This window comes from Rhineura floridana, chromosome 5 (genome assembly GCF_030035675.1).
Source record: "Rhineura floridana isolate rRhiFlo1 chromosome 5, rRhiFlo1.hap2, whole genome shotgun sequence".
In the NCBI taxonomy this organism is placed as follows: domain Eukaryota; kingdom Metazoa; phylum Chordata; class Lepidosauria; order Squamata; family Rhineuridae; genus Rhineura; species Rhineura floridana.
Genome location: NC_084484.1, coordinates 60893811 through 60915971, shown reverse-complemented (window position 1 = coordinate 60915971; position 22161 = coordinate 60893811). Strand labels below are relative to the sequence as shown.

At 42.2% G+C, this 22161-nt stretch overlaps 1 protein-coding gene across 9 annotated transcripts in view; it reads right to left on the bottom strand.

Moving 5' to 3' along the window:
• VWA3B (von Willebrand factor A domain containing 3B) overlaps positions 1–22161 on the bottom strand; it is a 104468-nt gene that overhangs the window by 70901 nt on the left and 11406 nt on the right. For 8 of the 9 annotated variants that reach the window (XM_061626931.1, XM_061626923.1, XM_061626922.1 and 5 more), the window contains 6 exons: positions 20641–20868; positions 20299–20393; positions 19045–19295; positions 16481–16640; positions 14124–14293; positions 12811–12932 (listed from right to left, as the gene is read on the bottom strand). In XM_061626931.1, coding sequence (XP_061482915.1) covers positions 12811–12932; positions 14124–14293; positions 16481–16640; positions 19045–19295; positions 20299–20393; positions 20641–20851 — 1009 coding nt within the window. In that variant the 5' untranslated portion in view covers positions 20852–20868. The remainder of the gene's footprint in view (positions 1–12810; positions 12933–14123; positions 14294–16480; positions 16641–19044; positions 19296–20298; positions 20394–20640; positions 20869–22161) is intronic. The other variant, XM_061626927.1, reaches the window with a different exon arrangement.

The window sequence follows — 22161 nt, the reverse complement described above, 5'->3', positions numbered from 1 at the left end:
GCTGGAAACCACAGGAGCAGAGAGTGTTGTGGCCCTCAAGTCCTGCTTGCTGGCTTTCTACAGACATCTGGTTGGCTACTTTGAAAACGGGATACTGGACTAGATGGGCCACTGGCCTGATCCAGCACACAAGTTCTTAGTATGGTAAGTAAGACAAAAAGAAAGAACTTGTTCCCAGAGGGCAGGACTAAAACTAACAGGTGGGAAATTGCAAGGAAGTGGATCTTGACTACATGTTAGGAGACACATTAGGAGACACGTCCCAATGGTAAGAGTTGTCTGAGAGAGAAACAGATTGCCTCAGGAGGTGGTGGGGTCTCCTTCATGGGAGGGTTTTAAACAGAGACTGGTCAGGCATCTATCAAGGATGCTGTAGTTGCCTCCTGCTTTGCAAATCCTACCTTGAGCAGGGAGTTGGATCAGATGATCTCCAAGTTCCTTCCAACCCCATGATTCCAACCACTTCTTCAAACATTTTTAATTACATTCATGGAACTCGCTACCAAACAACGTAGGCAATTAGTTCAGAGGACAAAGGATTAGACAAACTCATGGAAGGCTAAGATCTACCAATGGACACTACCTAATAGTAATAGCAAAATATAACCTGCTTGTCAGAGTCAGCATATCTTGAAGAACTAGATGGGGGGGGGAACAGCAGGGGATATCCATCATCTTTGTGAATTTCTCTGAGGCAGCACATCGGACTAGATCAGGGATAGCCAATGTAGTGCCCTACAAATGTTGTTGGACTCCCATCACCCCTGACCATACTGGCAAGGGCGGATAGGAGTTGTAGTCCAACAACATCTGGAGGGCAGCATGTTAGCTACCCCTGGATTAGATGGCTGTTTGTCTAGTCCAAGCAATTCTGATATTTACTTCTTTGTACTAAGGAACTGTGATAAATACATCGTAAAAACATAAATGTTATGAAAACTTACAGGGCTGACCCAAGACATTTTGTACCATCAAGACAAAGAACAAGATGGCGCCCCTCTCTGACTGCACTGAAAGGTGAGTCTTACTTCAGTGCTGGTGATGGAATAACATCCTTCACCATAGCAGAGGGCACCAAGCAAGTTTAGAGGGTTCAGGGAAAGCCACACGGCAGACACAGTTGTGTCATCCCAACACCCTGCTCCTTGTCTCTTTCTTGCAGCCGCCTCATTCTGCCCAACGGTAGGGCCAGCCCTGACAATTCATTATTATATTTGTCTTTCTTTACAAAACTTATTTTAAACTATTTAACTGGGCTTTAATCATCAGGATGAGGCAATGTCACCAGATTTCTCCCAATAATACTGTTTTGAGATTATTATTAGAGGATTAATCCTGGACCCTCAGAATTTTTTTTCAAATTCTACTTATTAAAGTTCCCACAATGCAAATGAACTTATATAGCTTAGTACAGAGAAGCTTACACTCTATGAACAAGAGCAAAATTTCTAGAACTGTATAAACTAAGAAATAGGTTTTAGCGAACCACACTTTTTTTTAATATGGATTATCACTGATTGGTAGAGAGAAGTTAGAGATAACTCACATTTGGCAGGAGCCTCTGGGTCTGTGTGCAGTTCTCCCATGTGATGAATATTAGATAGGTGCCATCTCTGTTATCTTTTCGGTGCCTACTGAATACCTTCCTCTTCAACAAGCCTTTTAAATAGAGACCTTATCCCGGTCTGTTTTGGAATTGCTTTTTAAGATCTTTAAGAACGTTTTTAAGACGTTTTGTTTTTGAGATGTTTTAAGATGTTTTTAGTGGTTCACCTCTTGTTTGCCACCCAGGGCTCCTTCTGGGAGGAAAGGTGGGATAGAAATCTTGTTGTTATTAATCATCATCATCAACCACCACCACTGAACTACTGGTGGCAGCTTTGCAGTAATGGACCATTAGGCCATCCACTCAGACAGGCCACTGGGTCTTGTGAGGCAATAAGGAGTATAAGAAGTCTTCCTGTTCCAGTTGAGCCTTGCTTCTGCATCCTTGGTTGTTCATTGGTTCTCACTTGCTCTTTGATCCTGCCTCCTGCTTTGTTCTCTGATTCTTACTCGCTCTTAGGTCTTGACCGCTGGCTGGTCTCACGGCTCCTGGTTCTCGGCTCACCACGGTCTACTGTCCACAGCCCATCCCTGACAACATGCTGCTGGAATTACATGGGAAGTGCTTATGCATGGCTGGATCTCCCACTGTTCTCTAGTGACGCTCACAAGAAGCAACTATGTTAGTTATTCAACCCACACAGTTACTTCCTATTGATATTTGTGGAGCAGCACAGAATCCTCTCATGCAAAGAGCAGCTTTCATGCTATTCCCATAATGTATACAGAGAGCTCATAGTAAGAGTGACCAGCTTCATATAGCACAGGCTTCAAGTATTCCCACTGGAATGTTCAGAGGAGAAACATCTGTCTGCATTACTTTGCATTTTAACATTATCATATATTAACACCAGCTTGAGCGAAGCATTTGCCTTACTAAAGTTATTCCATAATTTTCTGTCCTTCGGCTAAGATCAGGTACTTACTGAAGTGAGTTCATAAGCTAGTATGTAATATATGTAATCATTGTAACTACCCATTGATAGCAACTTAAAATTTTCTAGTTACTATCATTTAGAGAAAAAACATGATTAGTAATAATTAGTGATGTTACCACTCATCATACATCACCACCGTTGATCACATGCTATTACTAACTTTCAGGAACCAAGTTCAAACACATTATGCTTCTCAAACACGCATACTCCCACTCACTTACAGCCTCCTCCCAAGAATGCAAAATGTAGAATACATAACATTTTTATCATACTAATGCGTTAATTTAGATCCTCCATGGCGCAGAGTGGTAAGCAGTGGTAACGCAGCCAAAGCTCTGCTCATGGCTGGAGTTCGATTCCAACGGAAGGAGGAAGTCAAATCTCCGGTAAAAGGGGTCGAGGTCCACTCAGCCTTCCATCCATCCGTGGTCGGTAAAATGAGTACCTGGCGTATGCTGAGGGGTAAAGAAAGGCCGGGGAAGGAACTGGCAATCCCACCCCATATATACGGTCTGCCTAGTAAACGTCACCCTAAGAGTCGGAAACGACTCGCACTACAAGTGCTGGGACACCTTTACCTTTAATGTGTTAATTTAGTTACCAATGCCTGGTATCTGTGCTATCTAGGACTGTTTCTTGTGAAAGGTTCCCTGCTCCATTACAGATGTTAATACAGTACTGTCAGCCATGCTGAGCAAATTATCACCAACCTGCTACTGTAAAAAGTGTGCCTATTTAACATACATTTAAAACTCTAATTACCACTCATTGTAATGTTTGCATCTCATTGCACCTTACAATTGTCACCGTGATATGCTTGCCAACTAAGCTTTCACTTCACGCATCTGATGATATGGGCATGAGTCCACAAAAACTTATGCCATAATAAATTTATGTTAGTCTTTACAGTACCACAAGAATCTTTGCTGTTTTGTAACATAATGTTGCATTGCCAGGACACTCAGGCAGCAATCCAGTACATGTCTACTCAGAAGTAAGCTCCATTGGGTTCAGTGGGACTTACTCCCAGGTAAGTGTGTATTGGCTTGCAGCCACACTGGCCAATATGCTTACACAACTCCCACCAACTTCAAGGGGACTTGCTTCCTTGGAAGTGTGCTTAAGATAGCAGTCTTAGAACCAGGATGCTAGCTGTGTTAGCCTGAAGATGCACATGCATGATCTGCAGCTGCAATTGTTGCCAAAGGGTGAGCTGAGCTGAGTTCAGTACTTGGATGAACAAAATTGACTCTTCCTGTGACTGCTCATCACAAGATAACAGAAAGCAACAGGTCTGGGAGGTTTCTTTGAATTAGGTTTTTAATCCACCCAGAGGAGAAAGAGTTGCTATCTGATTTCCTTTGGGCGCCTGCAACTTGGCAATAAACAAATTAATGTTCTGCATACACAAATTAGTTCTGAATGTTTAATCTGTTTATTGCCAACTCAATAAATCACACTGCCATAGAACACGGAACAAGCAGCACACAGTACTAGGCTTGCATATTGTTGCATATGCTTGGTACATTAGATTCAGGTTGCTTTTGCACAGAGAGATCAAGACAAGAGGTACACACCAGCAAAGAGCATAGGAAGCAAAAGTTGGAGGCAGCACCAGACTGAAATAAAGCAAATGCTCATCAACAGTGTTGCTTTATGTACGACCCTAAAGGCACCTTATATTGAATATGAACATTGCTTTCTGTAGGTTCTCCAGGGTTTCAGACAAGAATCCTTCCCAGCCCTACTCAGAGAAGCCAGGGATTGAACCTGGGATCTTCTTCATGCAGAGCATGTGCTCTGCCACTGATCCAACAAGTCTTTCCCACGAAGGCCTTGGGCAAGGCCTGGCCTACCATTAAGCAGAGTGAAGCAGTCGTCTCAAGCAGTAGGTTCTGAGGAACGGGGAATGCCGGTGAAATGCTGGAGGGCAGAGCTGTGTTTGCACTACACAGACTGCGCTGTATCTCCTGCGTTAGCTTGCTGCCGTCAGGTGAGAGGTGTTGTCCTATTGCCAGCGTTGATGTAAGATTCAACTGCTCGTCTAGTGGGCTTCTACGTGTAGTGAGGGAGGGCACCATCTGGCCCTTCACCTTAGGCAGCAAAGTGTCTTAGGCCGGCACTCACCTTGTGACGCATGAAGCCAAATGCCATCCACTAACCACTTAAGCCCCATCTGCACTATACATTTTAAAACAGTATGATGCTGCTTTAAACTGTCATGGCTTCCCCCAAAGAAGCCAGGGAACAGTAATTTGTGAGGAGTGCTGAGAGTTGCTAGGAGACTCCTATTCCTCTCACAGAGCTACAATTCTAAGTTCTGTGGGAAGAGATTGTTAAACCACTCTGTAAACTGTAGCTCTGTGAGGGGAACAGGGGTCTCCTAACAGCTCTCAACACCCTTCACAAACTACAGTTCCCAGGATTCTTTGAGGGAAGCCATGATGTTTTAAAGTGGTATAATAATGCTTTAAATGTGGGTGCAAGCAATATTAAGGCCCCATGTGCAAGATGATCAACACCCCACCTCAAACTGGTTTTGGAGGGGAGCATAGTATCAAGTAGGCAACAAGCATGGCTTGTTTATCAACCCTCTACAGGGTTGAATTCCACTTAGTTCTGCAGGTCTGATTCAGGAAAAAATATGATACATTGAAGGGGTAGCTGCCTGAACTTCAGACTTGGTTTCTATAATTAAGTAGCCTGCTCACCATTTGAGAAAGCTGTTTTGGGAGTGTTCACCAAGGACGCCGTGTTATCTCCATCACTGTCATGCCAATGCCATGTTTCTCCCTCCATTTTAAATGGCCTGAGGTAACACACTCAAAGTATCTCTGGACCTTATGTTGGCTTGCTCTTTCTCTCTAGTTTCAGCACCATTTATTCCTTTTTATTTATTTATTCTATACTTCCTGAAAACAGCTTCCTAACATGTCCGAATGGAATCACTATTTTAAAAAATATTATTTCTATTATTATTTCTCAGTGCACCCTTTCCGGAAAGCACTCTGTAAATACTCAAAACAAGCAAGACAAATATATCGCTTCAGTGTCTTTTTCAACTATAAAAGACACACAGAGAGAGAGCGCCCTGGACATCCCTGGAGCTTTCTAAATGACTAGATGTGATGTTATAACTACAGATATAATACTAGGTAAATGCCCAAGACTAATTGTGTTCCCTTTTAGCGTGTAAATTCTATTCTGTAGAACCAACCAAGATGCAGCATACAAAGCTTTTTGAGGAGATTACTGCAATTGTGGGCTGCTTAAAACCATTCTGCAATTTAGCCATAAAAAAGGAAGTGCAGGGCATAATTTTAAGAGCGACTGCTGCTTTCAACCAACCCATCTATTGAAATATAAACAAGAGGGAGAAGGAAAGCTTCTCACTCACAATGGAACCCAGCAGAGAGGCTCTGTTACTTGTAACAAGCCATCATTAAGTGACTGCTGAATCAAAATTACATACAGGGGAATTAGAAAGTTGTCTCTCTTCACAATTTCGCAGTCCAAAGTGACCTTTGAATAAAAGGACAAGCAGTACTTCCAAAAAAGGAGGTATTCTTCTCATGTCTACATTTTATGCAATTATATTCATCTTATTTGTGATGTTCCAGGATCTGCTGTTGCTGTGCAGCCCTGGGGCGGCGAGGAGGAGGGCTAAGCTCTATGTCCATTCTTTGGAGACTTTACCTTGTTTATTTCATCTAGGTCTACTTCGCCTTTTAGGACAAGTCCTCACAGCACAACATCAGCTTACAATAAAAAAGGTTAAAAAAGAAAACAATTGAACAAGCGGGATTAAAGCAACATCAGATTAAAAACATATGTAGAGGGCCTGCAATAAGGCCAGTAAAAAGCTTGATGCAACAACAACAACAAACAGTCTTTAGGGATCTGCTTAAAGGTCACAAGAGAGGTGGCCAAGCAGAGTTCTCAGAAAATTCATCAAGGGTGGGAATGTCACTTTGTCCGTCACAGTGCTCTGGTTTGCTGACCATGTGAACATGCGAGCTCCCGGAGAGGAGCTTCCCAGTCCTTTTTACTGCTGCACCACACTGAGGTAAGCATGCTATCTGGACTGGGATTCATGGTGAAGCTCTCCCCTCGCTCCCGATGAGATGTAGCCAAGGACAAATACGCTAAGCCAAACCTTGGCTTAGCTCAGCACAGCAGTAAAAAAGACCAGGGAGCCTGCATGTTTGTATGGTCTTGCTACGTCAAGGCCCCTGCAATTCACCAATCTGACAAATGGCACACACACAAATGCTACCCATGCGCCAGGTTCAAACTGCCCATAGAGAGGGGTGTTCCTTAGCTGCAAAAAGGTTTTCCTGGGGATGGGAAGGGAAGGCCAGAGTATCATGTCAGTCTTTGACATTTTTGCATGAGGCAGGAGAAAAAGTGACATCCCTCTCCTTTGGAATAGTGCTATAGTGGAGATAGGAGGCAAGAAAGTGATATCTTCTGGAATCTGATCAAAACCACTTTGTATGACTTTCTGGTAAAGACATCCTTTTCGGGACTCCATAAAACCTTTAGGGGGGAGCTTCGGGGTGTTCAGGAGCAAGCAAATAAGTAGTTATTTTCTTTGATTCTTGTAAGCTTCTGATGCGAAAACTTGCTCTTTCTCATTCCGAAAGTGCAAGTCAGGCAGGATAAAGACTTCACACAGCTGAACTTTGAACTAGCAGTTCTGCCTCTGTATAGAATAACCAGAGTCACCCAATTCTATGATTACAGGAAATTAGAAAGTTCTTTTTTGTCAACAATATACAACAGCACTGCTAAAAATTCAGTGGAACTCACTCTGAAAGGTAATAAAATATAGTAATTCAAATCTTAATGAAGGACATTTGATAGCTTTGCATTTTAGCTAAGTGTGATCAAAAACACAGCAGTTTCTGTGAATACTGTACTCAAGGCTCTACTTTTGGCTCCCTCACTGTATCAAACCCCCCCCCCCGTACAGACTGGTAGCTAGAGACAGCTATCCAATATGAAACCAAAGAAGACTCAACATTGCAATCTTATTGAGCACAAATCTACAGTTAACAGAAGCATTTTGTCTGTATGGTGCCAAATCATAAATTTCCATAGATCTACCATATATTTTATCCTAATGGCTCTTCCACTAATTGGAACTAACTGCCTGACCTTGTACAGCAGCTTTGGGGAGGATTTTAAATTGGCAAAATTTATTCATTTAATTTATTAAATGTATATCCCACCCTTCCTTGCAGTAGGAGCCGAGGACAGCAGGGAAACCTAATCTGAACCAGGATCCCCCATGGTTCTATTAACAATTTAACAGAGCAATCTGCTTGCATGTCTTCTTAGAAGTAAGTCCCATTAAATTTCATGGGATTGACTCCCAGATTAGCTGCAATCCTATATGAGTTTAACACACACCTACATACACTGTGGTGTGTAGCCCAACCCTAAATACATGTACTTAAGTCCCACTGAGTCTAACGAGACTTATTCCCAAGTAGGTGCGTATAGGATTGCAGCTTTATAAAAGTTGAATGACAACGAAACAGACAAGCAATTCAAAAACCATTCTAAAATTAACGGTGAAAGTTGACAAATAAAAACAGCAGAAAATTTAATAGCAGGATACCCCTAGATGAACAGATTAGGATCACACATTAAAAGCATGTTGAAAAAAAGTAAGCCTTTAAGAGACATCTAAAAGGTAGGCAAGTGGCCCAAGGAACCTCCACAGGGAGGGTATTCCACAGTCTTGGAGCCACCACCAAAAAGGTCCTGATCTCACGCAAGAGTGGAATGAAGGAGCCTCTGATACCAACTTGAACTGACTGGAAGGATGGTTCCCAAGGTTCATTTCAATTTTACCATATTAAAGTCAATCAATACCACCTAAAGTTTTCCTCCTATGTATTTACTTAAGATGTGGATGCTTCAACATTTGTCCTGTTTGCAATCAAGCATACTGTAGAAAATCTCCAAAAAGTTGAATCAAGGCAGAACAAGTTGTTAGTGGTACAGCACACACCCATGTCACAAGACTAATTCAACGTATGCAGCTCAGCGACCAAAACAAAATAATAAAATCACTTATACCAATTTCTACATGTATATAATGTAGATTGCTCCTGGGTAATCTGCATTTGACTGTTCCCTGTATCCATTTACAACAGTTACAACTTGGACTAATGTTTTCCAATCTTCCTCTTGCTTCCTATTTTAATATCTCCAGAGTGAGTGGTATGGTCAGAGTTAACCTTGGGACATTTCTGATGTGCAAAGCACTATGTACAGTCTTTGTTCTCAGGGGAGGGAACCCAATTCTTTCCTATTTAAACACACACAATTTGACACATACTTCTTTGTAAACTACCAAACCCTTTTGGGGGCTTTTGCACACCAGAATATGCAAACTTATCACCCTTTTGAAAGAGACTGGCTTTTCCTCTTCACTTTCTCTAAGTATCAGATAGAGTAATATGCAAAAATTAAAGAGTTTTTTTTCACTCTTCTCTAAAATACAGGAACTAGGGGGCGTCCAGCTTAAGTAACTGAAAACAGTCTTGAAATAAAATGACCTTTTCCCCTCCCACGCAGCACAACGAGCTGTTCCTTACCATGTGCAGTTGTAAAACTGTCCCCCATTACAATATTGTTCCATGGGCTAACTCAGTGCTGCATTCTACTCTGTGTGCCTTCTGGTTTAGAGCTGGTACTTGCACAGTTTGCCATTCTTTTCATGATGTGCCTTTTTCTCTCATCCTTGTAGGTTACCAATGGGCAAACATGACTATGGGCATTGATTTATATGACACACAAGGAATCTTAATACAATGGCATGATCACATCAGGATTCCTCTTTATGCTGAGCTTAAATAAATGTGTATCAAGATTCCCCTTTTAACCAAAATGCATATGCACTCACATGCATTGGCTACCCATTTTAAAAAGGCAAGGAGAGAGATGTAAACTGAAACCTGGGCAAACTACACATCTATGTGAACTAAATATGGAAGTCACAAAGAAAATAATAGTAGATCAGTGCCACTCTGCAAATAAGGCCACATTATTCAGGATGCCAAATTCTAGAGAACACAGATGAGGATAATGTCAGAAACATCCTTAAACAAAAACAGGTTTAAAATAAGATTAAAGCTATTTGGGGAGGTCTATGGAACTGTCCATAGTTCTTATATGTGTTTTCCTATAGCACTGCAGAAATCCAGATCAAGATGACACGCTGACCACTAGTCAAAGTGCTCTTGCAAGCATTAACCAACTGAGAGAGGGAACAGTTCCATGATGGATAGCATGTCTAGAGTGTACAAGATTTCAGATTTAATCCTTGGCTTCTCCAGTTGAGTATCTAAAGTAGTGAAGTAGCCCTGGTCTCCTATTGGGAGGAAGGGTAGGATATAAATCAAATTATAAATAAATAAAGTCTGGGAAAGAATTTGTACCTGAGAATTGGGAAAGCCACTGCTATTCAGAATAAGCATTGCTAAGGGACCAAAAATCTGACTCAGTAGAAAAAGGGAACTCCCTATATCCTTTTTACAATGGGCACAGTTGACCACGGCTAATGTGCTCATTTGAATGGGCATCCCACTAACCTTCAAAAAAGATTCATGGCCAACAACATATTTAAAGAGATTGAAGCTAGCACCAGCAACAACTTCCCTGTTCAGTAAGGGCCATGGCTGCTTGCTTTGGCAGCATCTGACCTCGCCCCAAGGGCAGCCAGATGCAAAAAAAAAAAAAAAAGAGGACAAGGCTCCTGCACCTTACATGGCTACACAGAAGAGGGGATTTCAGCAGGTGTAGCTTATATGGCAATTCCCTCTTCTACACAACTATTAAGGGTGAAGAAGCCTTGTCATCTTTGCATCTTGTGCCACCCTCCTGACCCCTACCTTTGATTTGAAGGAGTTGATATGCATGATAGTCCTCCTGCACTACCCTCACCTAGGTTCCCAAGGGATGTGAGGCTTCTTTCTTAGCTGAAACGTTAGTTGTACTAAACCAGGGGGAGCCAACACTGTGCCCTCCAGATATTGCTGAACTACAATTTATTTTGTTTATTTTATTTATTTATTACATTTATATACCGCCCCAATAGCCAAAGCTCTCTGGGAGGTTTACAAAAATTAAAAACATTGAATATTAAAACAAATATACAATTTTAAAACCATACAAAGCTTAAAAACCATGAAGCACAGATAAACAAATTAAAAGTCCTGGGGTCAGAGCTCAGCACATGCTGTCAGAATGCCTGGGAGAAAAGGAAAGTCTTGATCTGGCGCCAAAAAGATAACAACGTAGGTGCCAGGTGAACTTCATCGGGGAGATCATTCCATAATTTGGGGGCCACCACTGAAAAGGCCTTCTCCCTTGCTGCCATCCTCCGAGCTTCCCTTGGAGTAGGCACCCAGGGGAGGACCTTTGATGTTGAGCATAGTGTACGGGTGGGTTTGTGTCGGGAGAGACATTTCGTCAGGTATTGTGGTCCCAAGCCATGTAATTCCCATCAGCCCTAGCTACTAGCCATGCTGGCTGAGGCTGATGGGAGTGGAGTCCAACAACAGCTGGAAGGCACCACTTTGACTACCCCTGCACCAAACACTTCCTCCCAGTTCTCCTTTTTTTACTTCTTGGGCAGAATGGATTTTCCCAAACATTCCTAATTTGCCCAGTTCCTCAGTATTTCCCCCAGAACATTGTGAGCTATGCCGGTCAGATTCTCAATGAAGTCTTCTAACCTTCTTTAAACCCCTGCTCCTGCAAGTGGTGTCTTGGCCAGGTCCCAAGCCATACAAACTGCTCAGCTTCCCACCCAACATCCTACTGATCTTTAGGGAAACCTCAAGGGCCCATAAATCCACCACTCCTCCACGTAAAAGCACCATTCACCTAAAACTTGCCATGAATTTCAGTTATCATGGCGTGAGGACTTGGGTAATTTGGCTGGACAAATGCACACCCATCACATACTTGCTCAACACTTGCCCTTACATGGCTTATTACACCTAAGAAGAGGGTCAGCCATCTGGGTACAGGCAATAATAAATTCATTATTACAACAGGGGCAGTCCCAGCGGTGGGATAAAGCAATTGTGAGACCATCCTTGGACCCAGAGGGCAGTAATAATGAACTATCACAAATAATCACAAATATTCCCTTCTCAGGCAAGGTGCTTGAGCTGGTGGGTGCTGTGTAACTCCAGGCAGTCTTGGATGAATCGGATCCTGATAATCAATTTCAGTCTGGTTTGGGCACAGAAATGCCTTGGGTGTTCTGATGAATGACCTGCACTTGGGAGTAGGAAATTGAAAGTGTACCTCTACTAACTCTCCTGAATCTCTCAGCAGTTTTCAACTGTATTCTTCTGGATAGGCTAATCTCCAAGTTGGAAACATAGTGTTTTGGTGGTTCCGCTCCTAACTGGAGAGCTGATTTCCAAAGATGGTGCTTGAATGACATCTGTCTGACCCTGTGGCACTTACGGCAACCTACAGGGCTAATCATGTCTACTATGTTTTTCAACATCTACATGTCCCAGGATGTGGTCTGAAGACACATAAGGCCACCATCTTGCAGAAGCTAAGCTTTTCTCTGTCTGGTCAGTGACAGGATAAGTGACTACCTGAGAACCATATGTACACAGCCTTGGGTTCCATGACCAAAGAAAGGCAGAATAAATAAATAAAATACATAAAGCCACTGAGTGGGGTCCATCTGGAGTTTGGGGGCTGGGTATAGTAATTACACAGATGTCATTTAACTATCTTTCCTTTATATCAGGTTCAGGTGGGGTGAAAAATGCTGAACCACTGCCTGGCTGCAGTGATGAATGGGATGAGGGCCATGACAGAGGTACTGCTAATGGGCAATTCATCCAAGTCATGCTGGTGGTGTTTGACCTGTTCTGGAAGGGGCTGTGCACACACACTAAGGGATCGGGCTGATAGTCTGGGGGTACTCATTGGTCCAGCTCTGTTTCTACAGACCCGAATTCAGTGACACAAAGTGCTTTTCACCAGCTATGGATGGTGTGTCAGCTGCAACACCTCCTTCGCAGAGATAACACAGTTACAGTTATCCGTGCTCTGGCAATCTCTAGGTTAAACTACTGCAATGCACTGTACAATAGGGTGACCCTTTAAGTCTGGTTGAAAACTACTGTTAGTTCAAAAACACAGTTGCTAGGCTACTAAGTCAGACCAGTGTTGGGAACCCAATCAACAATCAACATTGGCTTTCTTCTTGTTTTACCTAGAGGCAGATCCCCTTTCAGTTTTCTTGAATTCTGGGTAAGCAAACGTTTCTCATCCTCGTCACTTATTGAAGTTCCCATCACGTCCATGTAGTCAGTTCTTTCTACAAATGCATGGAACCTGAAGGAATAAATGTTTTAAATCTGTAAGCAAATGTGCATCAAGAGAATTAGCTTCTAAATGTGCACCAAGAGAATCAGTGTAGTGGTTAGAGTGCCAGACCAGGGAGGCCAGAGGTCAAGTCCATTCAGCTACGACATCCACTGGGTGACTTTGAGTCAGTCACTCTCTCTCAGCCCAGCCTGCCTCACAGGGTTGCTGTGAACATATGAGGGAAGAGAACAACAAATGCTGCCTGTAGCTTCTTGGAGAGGGGGAAAAATCTAATACATTGTCATTGATTACAAGGAACAAATACCTTCATGCTGTGGTCTTTGTGCTTTTCTCTATAAATGTGGAATATCCTTAAAATGAGGATGGCAAAACAGTCATTCAGAAAATTAAGGCATATGGATCAAGCATCTTTGCACCATTGCTCGTACTGTGTGGGGCAACTTGCATAGCATTTTAACAGCTCTGATACACATTTATATCAGTTTCATAGCATTTGGACTGCCTCGTCCCCCCCAAACCTAGGAAATGTCATTCAGTGAAGTAATGAGAATTAGAGATCCCAAGACTGCTCCCTTGAACTATAGTTCTAAGGGTTTCCCAGAAAGGAGTAACGACAATTAAACTATTTTTAAATCTGTAGTATGGATATTGTCTTATATCACCAGAGTTTCATAACACTCACCAATTGGTATTCATGTGGAATAATTATTCCAAGAGCTACCATTTATTAGTTGTCATTTTAATTGCAAAACAAATCAGGATTGATGCCTCACCATTTTAAGCACCATTTTAGCTCAGCTCTACCATTAGGCTCAGCTGCTTAGGCCACTGATTTTAGGTGTCATGAAAGGTACCAAACAGTTAGTTATTTAATTTATTGTTGTATTTTTATTCCCAGAGAGAGGCAGTTGTGGGATTTTCCATTTCAGATGCCAAAATAACTTGGTCAGCCTTGAGTACTATGCACCTTGACTTGGGGAGGGGGGCATTTATTATTCTACATTGGGCTGCTAAACATTTTGGGCTGGTCCTACTCTAGACCTTGTATTTTCTCCTCAGAGAGACAGAAAGGGAACAGATGCCATACTTGGACAATAACATAAAAAGAAACAGCACCATCTGCAAGGATCCATATATTCCCATTTGCAAAATAGATTTATAGTATTGAAATCATTAAATATTACATTTACCTCATACCTGCCAGTGGTCAGATGACTCAGCTCCTTTAAGAAAGCAATAGTTTCTTCTTCTCTTGCATTAAAAGACACGGTATGGACTGGACATGGGCTCCTTGATATCTTCTGCAAGAGCAAATGCTTCAAGCATTCCTGCAGATCACCCACAATGAAATAGTATACAGCATCAGTCTGCAATGGACAAGTCAATCGAATCATTAATAATAATAAAAAACTCACTACCTCTTCCAGAGGGCTACACAGTGAGTTCCATGTGCACAGCAGGGCTTCTAAGATGCCTCCCCCTCCCTGACAAAGAACACACATGCAACCACAAGCCAAAATGGGGAGGGGGAAAGTTTGGGAGTAGCTTTTCATGTGGTACATGAAAAAACTAGACACCACAAAAGGCATGTGCAAAGGGATGGCAGAACATAGATATTTGAGCCAGATCTATATCCTACAGAAATCAACACTGATTTAAAATGGTACCAAATGCCATCCTAAACGCAAATTCATGCAGGAGCTCCCTTGCACCCCCACTTGGCATCTTAGTATCAAACACGAAGTGATACAATTCACAGAGGGTAAGTCTGTCACTGGCCATAACGGGTGATAGCGATATGGCATGGGTGAGGAACCTCCAGTCTGTGGACTGACCTTGGCCTGTTCGGCTTCCCCATTTGCCCCACAGAGATGTTCTGGGGAAGCCACACACATCTGCCCTACACCTGACATCATACAAGTAAGAGGAGCTTGGTGAAAGCCCCCTTGCACAGCTTCCGATGTGCCCAGCAACCAGCTGGTTGTCAGGACCCTTTGAGGCGCTATGAAAAGCAGGAGACCGGCACTAAGCAGGATTGTCCTACCCAGACATCAGCTGATGTGAAGGGAGGGTGATCCTATTTGGTCCAGGTGCACCAGAGAGCTCCCTGCAGGATCATCTCTCGCACACCAGAACCCAGCACTCAGCAGGGCTGCTCACCTCCACACACCTGCACCAGTAGATGCAAAGCGAGAGCAATCCTGCTTGGTTCAGTTCTGCAAGAGAGCATCCTGCAGGAGAATCTGCTTGAAGGGATGTCAGCAATAAAGGTTCAACCCCAACAGTGACTGGATCCTGTTGTACCTGAACTTTCTTTCTATATCTCTCCTATTTAGCTCCTTAATATTATGTAGTAAGGGCAATTGCCTCCCGCCTTTTAGGAAAGAGCTATTTCTTCTTTCTATACCTCTGACAGCAACCGTTGCAATAGTGGTTGGGTTCTAATCAGGAATTCTATAAGTGAAATTTAGCCCATTTTTGCTGCAATTTGGTATACTATTACTCTCTGTCAGAACCTTCCATTCTGTATAAGTTTGCCCTGTATGGTGGACTCCCAGAATTGCAGCTTACAACATTTTTCTATTAGTTAATTGATTTTATGTTCTGGACTGGACCCACACACATAAACTAACAATGACTCTCCTGGACAGGAAAGGAAATAAAAAGGCTTCCTGTTTGGGCTGGGATCTTGTCTGAGCAACGAGATCTTCCTGATGGTGGTTTGTCAACTCCTGACATACTTCTGATAGCTGCCTAGTGGCAAAGTCAGCACCCCACTGGCTAATATTAAAGATCTTAGATACATCTCAACACATTGCAAAAGGCTCCTTTTCTGAATAATACCAAAGGAGTAACTCTGAGAGACATACTTGAAAAGGCTGTCAGACACAATGGCTACATTCAGACTATCATAACTCAGCTTATTAACCCAAGATATGCATGAGCCATAAGCCTGCACATGCAGCCCCTTTACTCTTCCCTTCACAATGCTCAAACCAAAACTGTCTAATTAGCAACAGTTTCCCATTTTGTCCAAAGCAGGAAGTTATGGCTGCAGGTTAAGAACAAGCCAAGATATCAACCCATTTCAAACATAGTTTAACATGCTGGTTTATTGTGAAGCAGGCAGCCATGGTTTCCCAGTTTGGATGGAACAGGAAACTGTGATTAATTAGAGGATTAATTGGCTCGCACAAAAGGGCTATGATTGTGGAGAAAAGGTTTGTGCATGTACCTTAGCTTCACAATATGATCATCCAAACCAGGCCTATGTTTCAAAGCCCCTTTAATGTCATGAAAACATTTCTCTTCCACTTGTTCCATGGGAAATCAAAAACAAAGCTTCTGCTTTCAGAATGCAATACTGTCATGTATATATGATATTGGTAAGCACCAGCCTGCAGATCAACTTGAAATTCTTTCTAAACAACCCCAGCGTTCTTTTATTAGTATTTATCCCTGTCATAATTCATTTCTATAACATGTACAGTCCAACTCTCACTGGGATATTCTTAGACATAATTGAAGACTTTCAGAAATATGCGTGAGATTACCGTATCGTCAAACAATGCCTCCAGGATAGCTTCAGTGGGGCCTGTGTGGCAAACAGCTGGCATGTAGTCCATCGTCCACAACCACTTGACAGCAGCATCAATAGAGGCCTCTGTCACAGGAACAGTTTCCTTCTGCCACTTCACAAGATCTTGACCCACACTAAAAAGGAGAGTAGCTAAAATTTTCTGAGGAAATACTAAACTGTCTTCCAATGCACCTTTCGGAAACGAAGAGGTAAGGAGGTGAATCTTGTCCCCTGTCAAGGTTTCAATCTGGAAATTTTGGGAACTGGAAAGGAAGGGGCCTTATCCAGTGTTTAGACAGACATAAGATCTGAGTGTCAAATGTCCAGAAAATGTCTGCAGACTTTTTCAGCCAGATTACTTTGATCAACATGCAGTGAAAAGCTCCCGCTCATTCTCCCAGTCTGGCAGATGTCTATGAGAAAGGGAGAGGGCCTTTGCATTCAAAACTGATCACAGCACTTTCTGCTGAAGACCTCATTGTGAAATTATTGTCACAGTGGAGTTGACCCCTAGATTTCCTTGAAGGCTACTTGAGAATGGAGTCAGACTGGATTGCCAAAGCCCTGATTTATTTCCCCCAACCTAAAACCAATCTCAGTGCCATGTCCTCTACATTCCTCTTTTGCCCCATGCAAATCAAGGACCAGACTGTACTCCAAGGCCTGTAGCTGCCGACCCCTACACAAACAAAAAAATATTTGCATAAATTATCATATAGTTTGTCTGAAAAAGCAACAATAGTATTAGCTGCAGACAATAAAGCTTTAGAGCAATATTTTATAATACTAAAATCTTACATTTTCAATTGTATGTATCCCCCAGCATTTTGTAACATTTTATTCTGGGTCTCTAAGATAACATCTAGGCAGTCTTAGCATCACATGAGTTATGAACATGTCAACTCACATTCAGCTGCCATGACTTTTGAAACTATGTGCTCAAATTGGGATATAGTATATTAGAATACACATCTCAAGAAAAAAAAACAAGAAATAATGCACAACAAATAAGCATGAAGGAGATGCTCCAACCGAAAAGAAGCAAATAAGCTTTTCTCCAAAAACAGCACCCATAGGAGCATAATTTGCATTCCTTTTAATAGTCACAGATGATCAGCGTCAATTCACACTTTACTTTCAGAACATAAGGTACATAAAATACTTAACTTTAAAAAATTGTCATGATTTTTAAATGATGCATGACCATGTGTATGAATGAGTTTTTCCGAAACATGGAAGCAGCAGTTAGGAAAAGATAAGTCACCCACCTCCATATTTATTGTGCAGGAAATTCAACCATTTAAGCTCCATTCATAACTGATAGTGCCATGCAAGTATTTTGTATAAAAATAGCCCTCAATTGATTGTTTAGAAATCAATGACTAAGCTCCTGATTGCAAATTTGAAAGGAACACCTTATGCACACACAAGCCAACAATCCCTCTAGCCCAGCGGTCATTGAAGTGGAGGACTCCAGCTATTGCTGGGCTGCTACTCCCATCATCTCGGATTACTAGCCTTGCTGGCTATGGTAAAAGGGAGTTGTAGTCCAATAACATATGGAGGGCTACCCTGGATCTAGTTCAATATAGTCAATCCTGACTGGCAGTGGGTTTTAAGCTCAGGTCCAGTGTTTTAGGCACTCTTGCTACCTGGCTTAGGAAAATGCAGGATTCAAACCTGGGGCTATGCATGAAATCACTCAGCTATGTCCCCAAACACAAACCAATATGAACATTTTTTTCTTAAAACATGAAGAACAGTCCAATGTTATAGTCATCAGAATATCCAAATTCTGTGATTCCATGATGTCACTAGGCTAGTGTAGCATAATAAGTCAGAGCCAACCACAGAGGCTTTGTCTCAGGGAAAATATTCTCGTTGTGATGTCCAGGCTCTCTAAACCAAGGGTAGCCAACGTGGTGCTTCCAGATGTTGCTGGACTCCAACATCCATCAGCCCCAGCCAGCTTAGGCAATGGTCAGGTGTGATGGGAGGTGGAGTGCAGCAGTATCTGAAAGGCACCACATTGGCAACCCCTGCTCTAAACAACGAGGAAGGCATCCCATCTTTCTGCTGTTTTCTACAAACAAAGAGCAGGGGAGTTGCTTTTTGGATTGATCTTGTTTTAAACTGATACCTCAAGTCCACTCCAATTTTGAGTGGCTTTTTGATTTTGAACTTTGGCTACTGTATGTTAATTGTCCCTGGTCATCTTAGTTGGCCAACAATTGCTTCATGTGTGAGAGACAAGGTTTTGAAAAAAGAATGCCCTTTAAGAACTCACAGAGAAAGATACATGGATTGAAACCAAATCTTTTCTACTTTAAGAAAACTGGCTGTATTTTGATGGCGATCTTATACACACACACAAAAATTGTAAGGAGAATTTCTAGTCATAGCCTCATATCAGGCATAAAGACATTGCAGGCAAAGTTCCATTATGTTCATCAGCCATACGCTTTCAACGCACTTCATTATACTGCTGTAATTTTAGGAATTCCAGCAAATCTCTTTCATAAAGTGTAGAAAACTTACCGAATAAGGTTAAATTTGGAAATTTGGGCCACTTGCTGTTTGAAGACCATAAAAAGTGCCTCTTTGCACAGATCAAACTCAGCTCTAGAAGCAACACCAAAATCCAGAACAATAGTGATGCTCTGTTCCTGAATCACTCCAAATATTTGCCGGCTTTCAGTTGTTAGCCATTCCATTCTTTGTTTATACAGTTCAATAGCTCCAGTAAGACAATCCACAAAATGAAAGAGGAGGTCTTTTTTGGCTGTCAGCTGTATTTAAATTAAGAGAGCTAAGATGTAAAAATAACAGTACAGTCTCTCGATGCCTCAAGGCATTTACAAATGCAAGCACATCTGGCAAATATACTTTACAAATCTTTTCTGTTCTTGTTTTCTTATGCAAATTCCAAAATAGGATCAAATTGGGGGCATTATTCTGCAACAAGCTTTTACTACTAACCAAGTACTGAACAAGTATCCAAATGGTGGACACAACAGCAGTATGCAAGGGGGTGGAACAGCAGTGGTATTCTCCCAGAAGCAGTGCAGCTGTTTCTGGGGCAGGGTGAGGTGGCAGTGAGGTTGAGGGAGCTTCGGTTTGGTCATGGCAGCCCTGCAGGTGTGTGTGTACCTGCAGGACCACCACTACGAACATGGAGCTCCCCCCAACTTGCTACCACCTCACCCCCATCCCCATCCCAGTGAGTGGCAGTGCTGCCATGAAGAGGGTGCAGCTGGCACTCTGCCCTCTCCCATGCCACTGCTCGGTGGGGAGGTATGGGCAACAGCTCTGCACATGTCTGGAACTAGGACTCGCATGTATCGACCACCCAATCAATATTTTGAAATGGATGAAAAGTGGCCCCCAAAAACCACTTTTTTGGGTGGAAATATCCAAAGAAAACCAGCTTCTGGCCCTTTAAGTCCTATTAAACCATGGAAAATTCAAGAGAGGAAGTTCCAATTGTGAAAATACATGTCAGTAGTTTTTGTTGAATCTGAGTGTTGTATCATCAAGCTAATATCTGTCCAATACCTCTCTGAATCTATGTGACCTCGGGCTCTTTATTATTATCCTCCGTTTGGGAGGTAGTTTTTCCCAAATCCAGCATCCAGCAAGCAAGAGCCCACATTTTAAAGAATATCAAACAAATCTTTATAGCAGATGGCAGGCTATTACTATACCACAGCCATTTCACCTTGCAAAAATAATACTATATTGCCAAAAAGAAAGAACATTATTACTCCAGCCAGCCATGAATCTGTCACTTACATTATAGAGCTTGCCGTCTGGTGCTGTCATATATTGGCGATACAACCCATTTGCATATCGAGAAGCCACAAGTTTCCCCAAGATGGATACATAATCTAGAATACAAAGGTGTTTTACATGCACAGTCTTCATTATGCAGTATCATTTTCACAACCTGATAGTCTTTGTATGTTTATTTGGAAGTAAGTCCCACTGGCCATAAGGCTGTGATCCTATACACAGGTTGTTGCTTAGTACTGAAAGCAATGGGGCTTGCTTCTCCGACTAAATGTGCAAAAGATCAGGCTGTGCATCATACAAAGGGAAAGAGGGCCTTCCGCAATGGCGTGGTATGTATCATACCTTCTTTGTGCTGAAATCCAATCTGGGATAAAATCTGAGAAAAGGTCAACTTGTTCCTTTTGAGCCCATGCAGCTGAAGCCATTTAGCAGAAGAGATGAGAGGTTGCACATCCAAGTCCCACTGAATACCATGATCCCTCCTTTCTTTTTCTTCCAAGTTCTTCTTGAAGGTAACCAATGTCTTAGATTTTTCAGGATTCTTTTTAGGCATCCCACTCAAAGTAACTTCTGTATAGGGAAAACACTGTAAACTACATTTATAGCAAAATTTATTTGTTTTATCCCATTCCTCCACCAACAATTTCATCTCCATCCCACCTCATTTCCAAGATGCTTTACTCTATTCTTATGACTCCTCCTTTTTAAACACATTAATGAAAACAGCATTATTTAAATACATACAAGAGTCTCCCTGCATCATTTTCTCTTTTCATGTACGAAAAGACAGCTGAACATTTTTCAGTCTATGTAGAACAGAGCTGGGCTTGAAATTAAGCTAAGAAGCTTTCAGCCACCCAGGGAGGGTAGGTACACAGACACTGGGTGCCTGAAGAAGCCATTAAATGTTTTCCTCACCCTCTTTCTCAGCCCAAATAAAGAAACCAATTACCAGGAGGGGTTGGGGCTCTCCTTCACTGGAGGTCTTCAAGCAGAGGGTGGACAGACATCTATTGGGGATGTTCTAGTTCTGGATTTCCTTCACTGAACAGGGAGTTGGACTAAATGGCCTACAAGACCCATTCCAACTCTTTCAGGCTTCCCATAATCATCTGGTTAACCATTGTGAGGACAGGATGCTGGACTTGATGGGCTTTTAGCCTGAACCAGCAAGGCTCTTCTTATGATTCTAAGGCCACATCTGCACCACACATTAAAAGCACTATTATACCACTTTAACAGTTATGGCTCCCCCCCCCTCCGAAATAATCCAGGGAACTGTAGTTTATGAAGAGTGCTGAGAGTTGTTAGGAGAACCCTATTTCTCTCACAGAGCTACCATTTCCAGAGTAGTTTAACAATCAATCTGCCTTCCCAGGGAACTCAGAACTGTAGCTCTCTGAGAGGAATAGGAATCTCCTAACAAATCTTAGCACCCTTAAAAAAAATACAATTCCCAGGATTCTTTGGGGGAAAACCACGAATGATAAAGTGGTATAATAGTGCTTTAAATGTATGGTGCAGATGTGGCCCAAGGCTAAATAAGCCAAAAAGCTTAAACTAACTATCCTTCAATATTACACCTTGAGAACTGCTGAAGCCCCTGCACAGGAGACTGCTTAATAGCAAAGCTAAGAGAAACACTGTCTTAATTTACAGACAGGTATAGAAATAAACTGCACTTGAAACAGATTTCAGTGCAGCCCACTTCATTTGGAGGCATTTGAATAACTTACAGTGCAATCCATATTTAGAATTAAATCACATTGTACTGAATGGGACATACTGCTTAGGAAGTATGTTTAGAATTGCAGCCTTAGTATTCGTTTGCTGGTAGGATGGCCTTCACAGGAAACATCAATG